This window comes from Bubalus kerabau, chromosome 10 (assembly GCF_029407905.1).
Source record: "Bubalus kerabau isolate K-KA32 ecotype Philippines breed swamp buffalo chromosome 10, PCC_UOA_SB_1v2, whole genome shotgun sequence".
In the NCBI taxonomy this organism is placed as follows: domain Eukaryota; kingdom Metazoa; phylum Chordata; class Mammalia; order Artiodactyla; family Bovidae; genus Bubalus; species Bubalus kerabau.
The window spans coordinates 87,522,501-87,540,361 of NC_073633.1; the positions used below are offsets into that span (position 1 = coordinate 87,522,501).

Genomic DNA, 17,861 nt, shown 5'->3' on the forward strand with positions numbered 1-17,861 from the left:
CGTCACTTTGTCTGTAATGTAGGCTATAGAAATACTGTTATTACATGAATACAATCTAAATATTTGTGAAGATCTGAGAACTTGCTGCAGCATCACTCCTGGCCACTCTGCAGACATTCTAAAGATGTACCACTTAGTGTGACTTAGTAGACACACTCAGACTATGTTTGGGAGCCCCTTTCACACAAAATAGTGCTGTTGTGATTTCTACCTCTCCACCCGCCCTGGGACACTTGGCAATGTCTGGAGATATTTTTTATTGTCAGCTTTGGAGATACTGGCATCTAGAGATGTTGCTAAACATCTTACAAGATGGTTACATCTTAAAGCCCCTTCACAACAAAATATTACTCATCCCAGGATATCAACAGGTCTGAGGTTGAAACTCTGAAACTCTGCACTGACACTAAAAGGATAAGCATGCTGGTAGAAACTTCTGTGTGATGCAGCTGAACAAATGCAGTTGGGTTCAATCCCAGAAGGGGAGAAAAGAGTTGGTTACTAGAACTCATTCATCTCTATGTCATTCACCTTTTGGGAGTCAGTTTTGCTCAAGCCTCTAGATTACAGGTGAAAAGTCACTTGCAGTATTTCCTGTGGGTTTCTGGGTGTCTTGTTTAGCTGTGGGCTGTTGATGATACTTGCTTTTTCCACTGCTACTGCCTGTTCCTAACTGTTGCTTTCAACTCTTGCCTCTGCTGCCCACCTTCCAGGACCATTCCTCTTTCTCCCTCTCTGCAAACCCAGGCAAAACACTTCTTACATGTGCTTGCTGTGGGTCGCAAACTATTGCTGATGGTTCAGGGTTATTTGTACATTTCTTAAGTCTTCCTCACCATAGGAAGTTCCTCACTGACCATGATCTCACATAGGGTTTCACTGTCCCATCCAGCTGTCATTCCCTCGTGCCCTGTTCATCTCTTTAGGGTGCTTTACGCTGTCTCTGTTAACCAGCTATAAACTCACAGACCCTATTCCTTTTATATATGAAGTAATTTGGGCTTCTTAGTTTCACTCACTACTTCTCTTGCCCTGGGAGGGGTGGGAGTGGGATTACTCAAATAGGAACATCAAAGTATTTTCCTAGACAAATAACAGCAATCATAAAAAAGCCATATCCCATGGGCTAGATGATGACATTTTTCTGGAAGGCAGAAGTGTAAGTACTGTTTTACATAGAATTTTTTTTTCTTCCACAGACTGGGGAAATTTTCTTCAACAGACTGGAGAGAAACAATGTGATGTCATTATTAAGATCAGTGGGCACTGGAATTAGAAAATCAGGAATTTGAATCTTGGCTCCACCATTTTTTGCCTGTGTGACTTTGGGCAAGTTACTTAACCTCTCAATCCTTTAGTTTCCTCACTATTCAGTCAGTCACTCAGTCACTCAGTCATGGCCAATTCTTTGCAACCCCATGGACTGCAGCGTGCCAGGCCTCCCTGTCCATCACCAACTCCCAGAGCTTGTTCAAACTCATGTCCATGGAGTCGGTGACACCATCCAACCATCTCATCCTCTGTTGTCTCCTTTTCCTCCTGCCTTCAATATTTCCCAGCATCAGGGTCTTTTCCAATAAGTCAGTTCTTCACATCAGGTGGCCAAAAGATTGGAGCTTCAGCTTCAGTCCTTCCAATGAATATTCAGGACTGATTTCCTTTAGGATGGACTGATTGGATACCCTTGCAGTCCCAGGGACTCTAAAGAGTCTTCTCCACACCACAATTTAAAAGCATCAATTCTTCAGCGCTCAGCTTTCTTTATGGTCCAACTCTCACATCCATACATGTCTACTGGAAAAACCATAGCTTTGACTAGACAGACCATTAATGTCTCTGCTTTTTAATATGCTGTCTAGATTGGTCATAGCTTTTGTTCCAAGGAGCAAGCATCTTTTAATTTCATGGCTGCAGTCACCATCTGCTTTGATTTTGGAGCACAAAAAAATAAAGTCTCTCACTGTTTCCATTGTTTCCCCATCTATTTGCCATGAAGTGATGGGACTGGATGCCATGAATGGTCTTCATTTTTTGAATGTTGAATTTTAAGCCAGCTTTTTCACTCTCCTCTTTCACTTTCATCAAGAGGCTTTTCAGTTCCTCTTCACTTTCAGCCATATGGTTGGTGTCATCTGCATATCTGAGGTTATTGATATTTCTCCCAATAATCTTGATTCCAGCTTGTGCTTCATCCAGCCGGGCATTTTGAATGATGTACTCTGCATATAAGTTAAATAAGCAGGGTGACAACATACAGCCTTGATGTACTCCTTTGCCAACTTGGAACCAGTCCATTGTTCCATGTCCGGTTCTTCCTCAGTATTACAATGGGGGAAATAATAGTACCACCCTCATAGAGCAGTTGTGAGTATTAAAAATGTGATGCATGAGAAGTGCTTTAATTCAGTGGCAGACATGCAGAAACTGCTCAACAAATGGTGTGTATTGAAGAGTGGTGTATATAAGCAGACTGTCCGAGAAAGAGAGACAGTATGCAATAAACACATTCCTCTAGAGAGGGATGAGTGTACTAAGCTATAGGAGTTCGAAGAAAACAAAGGCTTCTTTCTGCCCTTAGAAAACACCCCAGTCTCCTGGAAGAGACAAAGCAGTAAACAAACAACTCTAATGTGATGTGACAGAGCTCGAGCAGATGTCTGCTTATACTTGTCAAAGGATTTTTACTCAGCAGTGCCCCTGACACTGTTGCTGTTGGATGAATATTAGTTTCTATCCCACTAGAGAATCACAATGCCTAGTACATTCTCCTTGCATTGAGAGGAAGATTAGTAGAGTGTCCCTGAGTATCTGGATTTGGTTGGTCCCGTTGCCAAAAACCACCACTTAAGGATCCAAGATGTGTCTTCCCTCTCTATGCGTAGGGCTTCAGATCCTCAGATGCTTCACCTTGGAAGACTCGGGGCTCAGCAGCATCTTAGAAAGCACACAGGAGCCAGCTACCTGCCCCAAGCCTATAGGAGATTAATGACGCCATGTCTAAAAAGAGTGTTAATTATTAAGTAGAACATTAAATATGCCAGTTTTAAGTGACTGAATTCACTGAAGTCAGACTTTACCATTTTTAATTGCTAATATTGGGAATACATATCTTGAGTAAGCACATTTCCAAATAGCAGGGATGATAGAAATGCAACAAGCATTATTCTTCGTATGATTTCAAGACATTTCCATCCCATCATCTCCCTAACCTCCAAAATATACTACGGTCTACGATGAGTTACAGAAGCTCTCTGAGCTATAGTTTTGCTAACTAAAGTCAAGAAAACTTAGATTTTTAGAAAACATTTATAGAGTACTGGCAGTACCTTGAGTGTCACAAAACAAGAGAGGGTATCATTATTAAATAGCATAAAATTAAAGTTAATCAAATAGGGAAAAAATCAAAGTTGGACTGATTTCTCACAGCTGACCAGGATAAATTCTAAGTAGATATAATATCTAAATGTTTAAAATGAAACCATCTTGTCTTTTAGAAGAAGCTAAAAGAGAGTTATTCATCATCAAGTAGGGAAGGCTTTTCTCATTGTGGCTGTAAATCCAGAACCATAAAAGAAAAGAAAGGATTATATGTTCAATTTCATAAAATGAAATTTTCAGCATAGAAGAACCCTAAGCAAAGTCGAAATGACAAACTGGATGGAAATATTTCAAGCTCTATTACAGACCAAAGACTAATTTTCCTTGGCATATGAACTCAGACAAACTGGAAATGAAAAGATCAACAGTGCAATAGAAAAATGGGAAAAGAATATGAACAGGCAAGGCCTGGAAGAGAAAGCACAAATGAAAGTGATTCATCCTCACTCACAATCAAAAAAAATTGTCAAGTTTTAAAATTATACCGAGATATCACTTTTCAATGATCAAATTAGTGAAGACCCAAAAGTCTGATACAAATCTCTGTGGATGAGGGTACTCTGAAACAGGCACTTCCTACCCTGCTTGTGGGAGTATAAACTGGTACGACAGCTAGATAGAGCAACTGGCATTAACTCTACATTTACAAATTCATGCTTTAGATATTTGCCAAATGTGCAAAATGCAATATTATCCATTATAGCCATATTTTAAAAGCAAAAAATTAGCTACCTAAATGCTTATCCATAGGCGTTAAATTAATCGCGGCACATTCATATGTATGTACTGTATAATTAGATACAATATAACATCATGTATTGAAAAAGGAGTGATGAACCTCTTTGTTTGCTATATATTGGAGATGATTATATGATAATCATCTCCAATATATAGTGTTATATTATATTATCATATAATCATCTCCAATATATAGTGTTAAGTGAAAAAGCAAGGCGTTAGGAATTCCTTGGTAGTCCACTTAGGACTCCTCTCTTTTCTGGCCAGGGGCCTGGGTTGGATCCCCTGGTTGAGGAACTAAGATCCTACAAGCTGAATGATGCAGCCAAAAAAAAAAAAAAAGCAAAGTACAGAAAGGTGTGTGTAACATGTTATGCTTTGTGTGCAAAAAGAGAGCATATATGTATATGTGCATATATGTGTATGTATGTATTTTCCTTGAATATACATAAAATATGTCTGTATAGCTGGAGTCATCACTGTATATCCTTTTGTTTTGGATATTCAACTATATGAAGTATCATCTATCAAAGCTTTAAAAAATGAAATAAATAATAATAAGCCAAAAATGTGTAAATAAGTCAATTAATTAATACATTAAATAAAGTAAATTTAATAAATACATTTAATGGCTGAGTTTCCAAACCCATGTATGTTTGTCTGTTCAATCTCTGTTCCTCCTCTCTGATCTTTAACATAACCCAGTTTTATTCAGGCATCCGCCCCTCCCAACATACCCTTTGTGTCTCAGTCCATATCTGGGACTGTCTGGTCTAAGGGTAATTCCATTCCCATGGCAGTACTTGGTCCAGGAACCACGGCCAAAGTCAGTGTGTGGCATTGCCCTGAGAACAGGAATTGACTCAAGAATGCTAGAGGCTCCTGGAAAAGAAGTTTCCTTGCTCTTAGGTGAACTTCACCCAAGTTCATGACATTTCTATGTGAAACCAGTAACTGCTACAGCCATTTCACATCTGTGAAGGAAGTGGTCCAAGGTCAAAGCCAACACATACAGGAGGTCATCTCAGGGTACTGTAGGAAAATAGATCCCTAGAGACACTAATTAAACTGTCTCTGAAGCCTGTGCTACCCCCTGGAGTTGCAGTTGTCTGAAGCGACACTTTTCCTTATTGTTTACGTGAATGAGAGTTGAATTTTCTGTTACTCAGAGCCGTAGGCTAATACCCAGATTGCACAGAGGAATATGTTTCCAAGAATCGAAGTGAAACACATGGGTAAGTCAGAAGGAAAAAAAACGCCTTCTGAAGTTTCTCAGACTTAGCAAACTGCCAAGGCGCATGGCGTGTGTTGACATAAAAACTTTCCAAATCAGGCTCTGAACTCTAATTAGAATATGATGCAGAAATAATTGGGAGGCGGAGGTGAAGACACTGAGTAGGAACATAACCAAACTTTACAGTGGCTGTGACCCAGGAGGGGGTCACAAAGTTTCATCTCCTTTCTCCACATTGTCTCAGATTAAACAGGCGAGTATTACTTTTATGGTGAAAAATGACATACCAGCCCCAAAGGCCATGTGAAAGCAGAATGGTAGAGAGGCTGGGCCACGCAAACCCCCAGTAAGTCGATGGCAGGTTTTCAAAATACAAGCCTGAAGGCTAAAAAATAAATAATTGCTTATGAAACGCTCTTCATAAATTAGGAAGTTTAAGAATTTCTTGTAAACCTGAGGTTGTTAGGAGTGAGAGATTTAAAATAAAATGGAAAAAGGAAATTTAGATTACAGCTGTAATTTTTAAGCAGAGTTCATTTTTCTGTTCTTCAGACTGATTTTCACAAATACTTCTGAGATGTCATATTTCTGAACACCCCTCATAGGGAGTTTGTTTTCATTTTCTGGTAATCCCCACCAGCTGAGGGTCATTACAGGATTGAGACTGGGAGGCTTTAGAATCTTCTGGACCAAGAAGAATTCTGGAGGTAGATAATAAGATTTTTTTTTTTCTGTATTAAACCATTGGCCACCTTTGAAAAGAAGAAGGAAGATGAGATCTCCATAAAGGACCCTTGAGTCTAGGGTAATCAGGAAAGTCAGAGAAAGCCAGGAAAAGACAGCAATGATCCAGAAGCAAAAGGATTTCCTAAGATAGGGACTGCAAGGTGCCTGTTGGACGCTGTAACTAGGAAATCACTGGCAATCTGGGCATGAGTAGTGATGATAGTTAAGTTAAAGGAAGATGAGGAGTGTTCTTTCACCCTTAAGAGACTTGGCTGAGAAGGAGAGGGGAATGAGAGTAGAAGCTGGAGTAGACAGAAGGCTTAGGGGTGAGAGGGCCTGTTTATAGGCTCAAGGCAAGTGCCAGTGGAAAGAGAATGCTTGTGGTGCCTAAGGGACCAGGGTTGACAGTCTGAGTTAAAGACTGCAAATGATGGGGTCCAGAGCATGGGTGGAACCATTTCCTTATGCAGAACAGCACCTCATGCACTAAGAGAAGAAGAAGAAAAAAAGGTGCATGCATGTATAGATCAATTCAGAAGTAGAAGGGTAGGAAATGGAGAGTACAGTCCAATATCCTCTGTTTTCTTTGTGCTATGGGAGTAAGAATGGTATAGATGTCTTGAGAGCATTGGTAAGATATTTTACAGTCATTAAGAAGGATGCTGCTGCTGCTGCTGCTAAGTCGCTTCAGTCGTGTCGCGTCCGACTCTGTGCGACCCCATAGACGGCAGCCCACCAGGCTCCCTCGTCCCTGGGATTCTCCAGGCAAGAACACTGGAGTGGGTTGCCGTTTCCTTCTCCAATGCATGAAAGTGAAAAGTGAAAGTAAAGTCGCTCAGTCGGATGCAACCGGCACTAAATAAGATACAAAGAACTACCAAAAAGAATCCAGGCAGAAGCTGAGATTAGGACTTGGAAAGTTAGCCTGTGTGCTGCAGGCAGCAAAGGCAGATAGGTCCAGCATTAGGCTTGGTTTCATGACAATGGTGGGAGGTAACGAAGTGAGAAAGCACCGGTCATGGAATGATTGAACTGCAAAACCACGAGACTTACACTAGATAAGGAGGTGAAGGGAGGAGAAGGGGTTATGGGGGGGGGGGCGGGGCGGGGGAGTCAGGAGAAAGAAAAGAAGGAGGGTGTTTTTTAAAAGAAAAAGTCAGAAACAGTAGTTCTCAATACTAGTTTGCAGAATAGGGAGCTTGTCCAAAAAGCAGTTCTCTGGGCCCCATGTCAGAGATTTCAATTTAGTAAGTCTCAAGTAGAGCCTAGTTCTTAACTGCTTTTTTCAAATGGGTAACATGTGTCATGTAACAACTGACTGGTTCAAAATTGGGAAAGGAGTATGTCAGCGCTGTATATTGTCACCCTATTTATTTAATGCTTATGCAGAGCACATCATTTGAAATGCCAGGCTGGATGAGTTACAGGCTGGAATCAAGATTGCTGGGAGAAATATCAACAACCTCAGATACGCAGATGATACCACTCATGGTAGAAAGGGAAGAGGAACTGAAGAGCCTCTTGATGAGGGTGAAAGAGGAGAGTGAAAAAGCTGGCTTGAAACTCAACATTCAAAAAACTAAGATCATGGCATCCGGTCCCATCACTTCATGGCAAACAGAAGGGGAAAAAGTGAAAGCAGTGACAGATTTTCTTTTCTTGGACTCCAAAATCACTGCAGATGGTGACCACAGCAAGAAATTAAAAGCTATGACAAACTTAGACAGCATATTAAAAGGCAGAGACATCACTCTGCCAACACAGGTCCATATAGTCAAAGCTATGGTTTTTCCAGTAATCATGTACAGATGTACTTCTATTGTCAATTTCTCAGATGTCTCATTAGGGACATGAAATATATAATCATATATTTCAATATATATGATCATACGATTATATATATATAATCATATATGATCTATATATATAATCTCTCTCTCGCTCTCTCTCTATATATATTACAAACATGTGTGTGTTCAGTCATTAAGTCATGTCCAACTCTTTGTGAGTCACATGAACTGTAGCCCTCCAGGCTCCTCTATCCATGGAATTCTCCAGTATAGAAAACTAGAATGGGTTGCCTTTTCCTACTCCAGGGAATCTTCCCAACCCAGGAATCAAACCCTCATCTCCTGTGTCTCTGCACTGGCAGGTAGATTCTTTACCACTGTGCCTTCTGGGAAGCCCACTGTATTACAAACAACAGTATATTATACATGCTGTTCCACACTTTTTAACTGCACTTAACCATATATCATGGAGAAGGCGATGGCACCCCACTCCAGCACTCTTGCCTGGAAAATCCCATGGACGGAGGAGCCTGGTAGGCTGCAGTCCATGGGGTCGCTAAGAGTCGGGCACAACAGAGCGACTTCACTTTCACTTTTCACTTTCATGCATTGGAGAAAGAAATGGCAACCCACTCCAGTGTTCTTGCCTGGAGAATCCCAGGGACGGGGGAGCCTGATGGGCTGCCATCTAGGGGGTCGCACAGAGTCGGACATGACTGAAGCAACTTAGCAGCAGCAGCAGCAACCATATATCATAAAGATCAATCCATGTCAGTTCATTGAAGCTATTTCAATATTCTATTGGCTGCTAGACATTCTATTTTTTTTTAATATCAAAAGATGGAAAACAATGGGTGTTTATATTCATTCTCTAATTCAGGGATTCCCAACACTGAAGGAGTTTTTCAACACCCTATGTATTGATGTGCCATAACTAGGAAGTCCATGTTTTTAATAGAAGATTGTGATTTGGGTGGTTCATGCACTAACCATTGCAAAACACCTGTCATGGGACTTAAGAGCATATTGAGCTTAAAAGATGAAAATACTTAGAGAAAAAGAATGAGAAAACTAGAAAAACAGGGAAGTTTCACTTTGCATTGTGATCTCTACTGATTTTTTTGAGAGATTTTATCCTGACTATACCACTCCCTTGGAACATATACACAAAATATACTCTATTTGCATAATTAGAAAGTGGTTATGTAAATTAACAGTTGCTGAATCCCAGTGACAATAAGCAAAACAAAAGCAAAAATCAAAACCAAACAAAACCAAGTCAAACCAAACGAACAAACAAAACTCGTAAGAAATATATTCCCATGTGGTGTCAAGGTTTCCACAAAGTTGTATAAAATCTCCAAACAAAAAATCTTTTTAGTATTAGATTGTTGGGCTGCTCATTTTTGCCAGTAGAAAAAAAGCTGCAGTACTCAAACTAAATGCAGAGTCTACAACATTAAATTCCCCAGGATTCTTGAATTCTGCTTGAATTTTTTGACTTGCGGCTAGCACTAAATAGAAAGTAGCAGGCTTTGGATTGAAACACAGGTTTATCTGATTCCACACCCCACTGTCTTTCTATAACCAAATACTGCTTCCTGCCAAAGAATGTTCTTGGGTATTCCTTGCTAGGGGAGCCAGACATCCAGCTTCCAGAGGTGACACCTCTCTCATTTCTGCATAACTACAGGCAGATTCTCTAGATGACACTAGTAAATACTAATCAGGTGAGCTTTTCATGGAATCACCCAGTTTCATCAGTTGGCCCAATAGGTCCTGCTGGAATTGTGCTACCCTGGCTGAATCAGAATGGTAAACCAGCTCCTTAATATGGTGCGGCTAAACACATCAGACATCTGACATAAAAGAATGCTTTAATGGCAAAAGGTGGGAAATAATGCATTTGCATATGGTTTATAATTCAGGGATTTCTGGTATTTGGGGTTTTTTTCAGTATCCTATATATGTCCCCTTTATTTTCATTGCCCTATCCCAAAAGTGTTGGGGTTTTTAAATATACAACATTAGATAACCTTAGGATGACACAAAACTATAGTGAGAATTACTGAACTAGTGTCAATTAAAACAAGTTCTAAAGTACTCATCATATGGAATTGACATTTTAAAAAAAAGCCAGAGTAGATTAAGATGAAATTTCCAAGAAGGATGAGTTACTCTTATTTTACTTACTTAGCTCCATATACAGATATTGGGATTTTATGATTCTATTTATGTAAGACTTGGAAAAGTCCGTACTCCCCCAACTCTTGCCTCAGCCACCCTTTGACTTTCATTTTCCTGATGTAATATAAAGTGGTATACAGCAAATGACTAAAAAGAGAGTTAGGGAAGAATTCTAGGGCATTTCCCTTCTCTTACAAATGATCTTGACCTTTATTCCATATTTCCATTTATTATAATTTATTCCATATTTATTCTAAACTGGTGAAATGCTTTTGATTGTTGAAGAGTTACCAACTGAAAGCTAAAACAGACTAAAATCTTTAATTGAAAAGTCATTGCTTTCTGTGTTTATTTATTCATGTTACACTGACCAAGTGTCAATTGATCTTAACAGCTTACTACTAGGCATGGTGTGATGAGCTAAGAAGTGCCTTGCCCTCAAGGAATGTACAGTTTAGGTGGAGGAATATAAAGAAGCATACATTTAGGTGCTAAATGAATGGAACATATGAGTACTCTAGGCTATTCAAAAAATAATGTGTGGGTTTGAAATAGTCATAGTGAATCTTAGTAGGCAGATGGAAGAGGAATGTTTTCTAGATAAGGCAAGTAGCATCAGCAACAGCATAGAGGTAGACACTGATAAATCAGTGGTTTGATAAATAAAAATAAATGCATATGCTGATATTGATGTTAAAAATGTTTTATGTTGGGGAAATAACAAGAGCTAAGTTAGAGAAAACAGTGATTCAGGTTGTGGGGGACCTTGCCTGCCTGGCTAAGGAGTGTGGATTTAGTACCATAGACACCAGAAGGGAATGCAAAGCTTCTGAGAAAAGGAGAGGCATGGGCAAAGTGAATCAGGGAGATGACTTAGTTGGTGGAATGCAGAATGGTTTTGAAGAGAGATTGGAGGCAGCAAGAGGCTATTTGGTCTGAGTTTATGACAGTACTCACCAGATTGATGGATTTGGCAATGTCATGAAAGGATCGAGCAAGAGTAAGACTAGGAAACTAGATATGGCAAAGGGTCTAGGAGGTTCTAAGCCTGAGTGAGTGGGGAAATATTGGTTTCACCAAGAGAAATAAATGAGAGGAGCTGGTCCAGGGTGTGTGTGGAAGAAGACATGGATACCTGCTGCATTTAGGTTGCTGGCAGGACAGGTGGCTAAGCAGATCATTGCTACTGCATAAACTGACCAGAGCTGCAGTCTGTATGCCTCCGCTCCAAGGTGGGCTTGCGGGGTGGGGGGTTGTTAGAAAATTTTGTACACTCAGCTTTGGCCCTTTCAGGCAGAAGAGAGCATCTGCAGTCAGAGCCTTTCCAGTTCTCAAGGGGCCTATGAACTGATTAGGAAGTACAATTTTAATAGAATTAGCTGAAAGATGAGCAAATGTCAGGTGGTGGTATGGTAGTAAGTCATTGTTGCTAACTTTGACATGTTAAGTGTCAATTTATTAATGGCTTTTATGCATGCATGGCTAAGAGTGTTCAGTTCAGTTCAGTCGCTCAGTCGTGTCCGACTCTTTGCGACCCAATGAATTGCAGCACGCCAGGCCTCCCTGTCCATCACCAACTCCCGGAATTCACTCAGACTCACATCCATGGAGTCAGTGATGCCATCCAGCCATCTCATCCTCTGTCGTCCCCTTCTCCTCTTGCCCCCAATCCCTCCCAGCATCAGTCTTTTCCAAAGAGTCAACTCTTCACATGAGGTGGCCAAAGTACTGGAGTTTCAGCTTTAGCATCATTCCTTCCAAAGAAATCCCAGGGCTGATCTCCTTCAGAATGGACTGGTTGGATCTCCTTGCAGTCCAAGGGACTCTCAAGAGTCTTCTCCAACCCACAGTTCAAAAGCATCAATTCTTCGGCGCTCAGCCTTCTTCACAGTCCAACTCTCACATCCATACATGACCACAGGAAAAACCATAGCCTTGACTAGACGAACCTTTGTTGGCAAAGTAATGTCTCTGCTTTTGAATATGCTATCTAGGTTGGTCCTAACTTTCCTTCCAAGGAGTAAGAGTCTTTTAATTTCATGGCTAAGAGTGTTAACACTTAGTAAATTAGATTCCTCAGTTTTCATCTTGCTTTGATAGTTTATGGGTATGACAGGGTTACCTTTCTGTGTCTCAGCTTCCTGTTTATAAAACTGGAAGCTTGTTGTGGCAACATTCATAAACACTTTGAAAGTTACAGGTAAAAAGCACTGTAGGATTCTCTCCCCTCCCACCTCCACCCCAAAGACTGAGTCAGTCTCTGGGAAAGGTCATCCATTTCACTGAATTCTTTCAATGGCTAACTCCCTAAGTCAGTTAATTAGCATTTTTCTAAAATGCTTTTACCAGTTCAGAGATGAAAGATATAGTTTATAACTGTCTTTTCTATCTTCTAGGCCTGCTCATCCTGCTGACCCCTTTTAACTGAGTGACTAGTGCCATGTACCTCCCAATTCTAGGTGCTTGGATCAATCCTAGCCATACTGGAGGGAACCTGCCTCCTGAGAAATCTGTATGCAGGTCAAGGAACAACAGTTAGAACCGGACATGAAACAACAGACTGGTTTCAAATTGGGAAAGGAGCACGTCAAGGCTGAAAATTGTCACCCCGCTTATTTAACTTATATGCAGAGTACATTATGCGAAATGCCGGGCTGGATGAAGCACAAGCTGGAATCAACATTGCAAGGAGAAATATCAATACCCTCAGATATGCAGATGACACCACCCTTATGGCTCAAAGTGAAGAGGAACTGAAAAGCCTCTTGATGAAAGTGAAAGAGGAGAGTGAAAAAGCTGGCTTAAAACTCAACATTCAAAAAACGAAGATCATGGCATCTGGTCTCATCACTTCATGGCAAATAGATGGGGAAACAATGGAATTGTTTGGGTTTCCAAGCCCAGTTGGATTTTTGGGCTCCAAAATCAATGCAGATGGTGACTGCAGCCATGAAATTAAAGACGCTTGATCCTTGGAACAAAAGCTATGACCAACCTAGACGGCATATTAAAAGCAGAGACACTAATTTGCCAACAAAGGTCTGTCTAGTCAAAGCTATGGTTTTTTCAGTAGTCATGTATGGATGTGAGAGTTGGACCATAAAGAAAGCTGAGCACTGAAGAATTGATGCTTTTGAACTGTGGTGTTGGAGAAGACTCTTGAGAGCCCCTTGGACTGCAAGGAGATCAAACTAGTCAATCCTAAAGGAAATCAGTCCTGATATTCACTGGAAAGACTGATGCTGAAGCTCCAATATTTTGGCCAACTAATGCGAAGAACTGACTCACTGGAAAAGACCCTGATGCTGGGAAAGATTGAAGGCAGGAGGAGAAGGTGATGACAGCGGATGAGATGGCTGGATGGCATCACTGACTCGATGGACATGAGTTTGAGCAAGTTCTGGATTTAGTGATGGACAGGGAGGCCTAGTGTGCTGCAGTCCATAGGGTTGCAAAGAGTTGGACACAACTGAGTGACTGAACTGAACTGATTAACACTCTAGAGCCTCAGCATAATACAACCAGGATCAACATGAAATGCAATCCTCAGTTCTAGGTGTTAAGTTCTTCCTTCATTTCTAAGTCTTCCTCTGCCTGTCAGATCTTGCCTTTGGATACCTGTCTTGTTGCCCCAAGTCCTTGTCTTCTAAACTTGCCCCGTACTTCCTCTCAAGAATCTCAATTCTGTTTCATCAGTTCCCCAAAGGCAGAGGAATCCAGACCTGGGAGACAGCACTGAGCTTGAGGTCTTACTATAAGCAATACATTTTCTTTTAAAAATTTATTTATTTATGGCTGTGCTGGGTCTTCATTGCTGTGCAGGCTTTTCTCTAGTTTCAGGGAGAGGAGCAACTCTCTAGTTGCGGTGTCCAGGCTTCTCATTGCAGGGGCTTCTCTTGTTGAGGAACACGGGCTTTAGGGCGAGTGGGCTTCAGTAGTTGTGGCTTCTGGGCTCTAGAGCACAGGCTCATTAATTGTGGCATGATGAGCTTAGTTGCTCCGCACTCACGTGGGATCTTCCCGGATCAGGGATCAAATCCATGTGTCCTGCATCGGCAGGAGGATATTTTTTTACCACTGAACCATCAGGGAAGCCCAGCACATTTTCTTAATGCTTGCTAATTTCCCAATTTTTGTCTGTTCCTGGGTTTCCCAAGGCTGCACAGCAGCTGCCCATTGGCTTACATTTTCTGTGTTGAACCATCCTGATCCTGGCTGCCTTCCTGGCTGCTGCTGGTTATGTAGCCTCCAAATATTGTCTTCTGGCTGCACATTCATCACAACAGCTGAGTCTTCCTTCAGTTCCATGGTTGTATCTCATTCTGGTCTCCATTCTTCCAGTCCACCTCACCCCATTACAGCTAATTCTTTTACATTAAACTACAGCAGATACTTGTTGATGTGGAAACTGATTTGGTATTGGAATTTTATCCTTGTTTACATCTTTCTTTGTGTTGGAAAAGCTTGGGATCACTTCCAAAACCTGCTCAGAGAGCTTTCCTCTTTTAGGAGAAACAAATGAACACTTGACAAAGCCGTGTGTCTGTGACAAAAACTCTAGGCCACTCTTTTAATTGTAAGATTACATATTTTACCTTAATTTTGTTTTATTATATTAATATATTTTAATTAAAAATTTAAAAAAATTTGGGCCACACCACACAGCATGTGGGATCTTAGTTCCCTGAACAGGGATTGAACTCATGCCCCCTGCATTGGAAGCAAAGAGTCCTAACCACTGGACCACCAGGGAAGTCCCATTAATACATTTTAAAGTATATTTTGGCCGGTGTTCATTCAGGTCTCTCAATTTCAAGATATGTTATTGGACTTTCAAGCCTTTTTGCTTATTAAGGAAACGAAATCAAGGCTGGGGATGGTGTTCTATGATATAGTCTCAACTTTTAAGTTATGTTAGAATCTTCTGGGAAACTGTTAGTTGCTCAGTTGTCTTCGACTCTTTGCAACCCCATCGACTATAGCCCACCAGGCTCCTCTGTCCAAGGGATTTTCCAGGCAAGAATACTGGAGTGGGTTGCCATTTCCTTCTCCAGGGGATCTTCCCAACCGAGGGATCCCTACCTAGGTCTCCTGAATTGCAGGCAGATTCTTTCCCATCTGAGCCACCAGGGAAGCATTTTCTGGAGGGTTTGTTAGAACAGAAAGCTAGGTCTCACACCCAGACTTTCTCTGGAGTGATGCCTGAGAATCTGCATTTCCAACACGTTCTCAGGCAATGTTGACACACCTGGTCCTGGGATGACACTTTGAAAACAATAGGTTATATGTGTAAATGGGCCCCAGGTGACCTGAAGCGGAGCAGTTATTGATCAGTTCAAACTCTTATCTGAATGTGTAAGGTGGCGAGTACTGAAAAATAAACTTCCAAAGTTCAGTCCATGCAGTTAGGATGACTGCTGGTGCCAGAGGTCTTTTCAACCCCATCTAGAACTCGGACAATCACTTAGTTTCTTTGAGCTTGTGTTTCCTAACCCATAAAATAAGAGTAGCCTGGAGAAGGCCATGGCACCCCACTCCAGTACTCTTGCCTGGGAAATCCCATGGACGGGGGAGGCTGGTGGGCTACGGTCCACGGGGTCGCAAAGAGTCAGACACGATTGAGAGACTTCACTTTCACTTTTCACTTTCATGCATTGGAGAAGGAAATGGCAACCCACTCCAGTGTTCTTGCCTGGAGAATCCCAGGGACGTGGGAGCCTGGTGGGCTGCCGTCTATGGGGTCGCACAGAGTCGGACACGACTGAAGCGACTTAGCAGCAGCAGCAGCTATGCTCCCCTTACAGGAGTATTGTGAAGGTCAAATGAAATGGGTGTGGAAATGTGTTCACGGGAAAGTGGTATGACTCTGGAGACATTGCAATGGCTTTCAATCTTCTTAAAACGTCAGCCCCGGTTTCTTTGGGCTGTCTTGCTTTTCTCATTAATTACAGTAACTTTAATCCAGGAGTAGAGAGTACTTTTATTGCTATCATAAACTCAAACTTTTTTTGAAAATCTCGTTCAATGAGATCAGACACGCCTTACAAATGTTACTCAGAGCCAAGAATGATTCCCATTCTTTACAGTTATAAAAAGAAAAGTACAAGACCCTATTGTGACTTGGGGTGGAGTCACAGTTAATCTTTCAATCCTGTTTAAACTGGCCCATTAAACACACACACACACACACACACACAAAACTGCTACAAGTCACAGCACGTTATAAAAATAAAATCACCGTATACAACGCTCAACCTCTCCACCCTATGCTTTCACATCTCTTGCAGCTTCTATTAATTCATCTGTCGTGGGAAGTAGTAAATCTGTTCAGTCCTGGCCGTGGCTATTTTTCTTAGTCAAGGGCCTCTAGCTCGCTTTATGGGCCAACATAGTTCTTGCTCAAAATGGGCGGTTTGTCGTTTTCAACCGTTATCAGCTGTACCTAATTCTTTCGGGCCTTCAATGAGTAGCTCAGATATGAGCCTCTTGTTCCTTAGGTCTTTTCTAAATATCATGAGACGTCAGCTAGGATGCTAACTAGGTTCTAAGGACAAGCTTTCAGAGGGTAAAAGACCCGCTTTCTAGAGTGTGAGGAACGTGCCAGGTTCGGGTACCGGGAGCGCACTGGGGTCTGCCGCAGCAGGGACTCGCGTTCCCCGGAGCCTCGGCAGCCCCCGCCCCCGGCCCGAGCCCGCGACTTCGCGCGCTTCCCCTGGGCACCGGCAGGAGGCGCACCCGCGGGGACCAGCCCAAGGGGCGGAGGGAGAGGAGAGGAGGAGCTGGAAGGGGGCGCGGCTTGCTCCCGGTCCCTCCCGGGCGCCGGGCCTCCTTCTCCGCCGGGCCTAGGGCTGGCTGCCGGCGGGGGTCGCGGCGGCGGCAGCGGCGGCGGCGGCGGCGCTGGCAGGCCGCCGTCGGCGGGGGCCTGGCTCCGGCTCCGGGTGTGTGGAGACAAGATGGCGGCGGCGCTGTGGAGCCCGGTCTCCTCCTCTTCTCCGCTCTCCTCCGCCCCGCCGCTCGCCGCCTCCTCCTCGGTCTCCTCCTCCTCGTTCGCTGCCTCCTCCTCCTCCTCCTGCTGCTGCAGCAGCCCTAGCGACCGCCGAAGCGCCGGCCGGCTCTCCCGGAGCTCCGGAGGGGGATAGACGGGGCAGCTGCGGGTTCCGGCGACCCGGAGGCAGAGCTGGGGCCGGGGCGGGGACGGCGGCGGGGACGGCGGCGGCGGCGGCGGCGGCGCCGGGTGGGGATGGGGTCGCAGACGCTGCAGATCCTCCGGCAGGGGGTGTGGGCCGCGCTCAGCGGGGGCTGGTACTACGACCCGCACCAGGCCACCTTCGTAAACGCGCTGCACCTCTACCTGTGGCTCTTTCTTCTCGGCCTGCCCTTCACCCTCTACATGGTGAGTGTGTGGGGGCGGGGAGGAGGGTGGCTCCTTCCCCTTCTGGCGGGCCGGGTTTCCCGAGTCCGGCGGGCGGTCGCGCCTCCCTGGCTCCGGGCCGGGAGGGGGGGGGGGGGGTGTGTGTGTGTGGTGTGTGTGTGTGGTGGTGGTGGTGGTGGTGGGGTGTGTGTGTGTACCCTCTTCCCCTCTCCGGCACGCGCACCCCCACCATCCCGCGCCCCTAAGGGCCAGCCGCCTTGCTCTCGCTCCAGCGCGCCCCCTCCCCCGCTCCCCACGCTCCCGTCCCTGGAGGGCTTCCCCCTATTCCAGCGAGCACAGGAAAAGCGGATCGGCAGCGGCCCCCACCTCCCGCCCCCGGGCGCCCAGCCCGTTTACTGGGAAATAGCTTCCTAGGCCCCCTTCTTCGGGGTTCGGG

At 43.6% G+C, this 17,861-nt stretch overlaps 1 protein-coding gene and 1 long non-coding RNA gene across 6 annotated transcripts in view; both read left to right on the plus strand.

Moving 5' to 3' along the window:
- LOC129620658 (uncharacterized) overlaps window positions 1–4,509 on the plus strand; it is a 7,117-nt gene extending 2,608 nt beyond the window's left edge. Inside the window, exon 3 of the long non-coding RNA XR_008698642.1 lies at window positions 1,200–4,509. This is a non-coding gene — a long non-coding RNA (uncharacterized LOC129620658). The remainder of the gene's footprint in view (window positions 1–1,199) is intronic.
- A 12,767-nt stretch (window positions 4,510–17,276) lies between these two features.
- Window positions 17,277–17,861, plus strand: part of PCNX1 (pecanex 1) — a 188,358-nt gene continuing 187,773 nt past the window's right edge. For all 5 annotated transcript variants that reach the window (XM_055538492.1, XM_055538494.1, XM_055538493.1 and 2 more), the window contains exon 1: window positions 17,277–17,446. In XM_055538492.1, coding sequence (XP_055394467.1) covers window positions 17,294–17,446 — 153 coding nt within the window. In that variant the 5' untranslated portion in view covers window positions 17,277–17,293. The remainder of the gene's footprint in view (window positions 17,447–17,861) is intronic.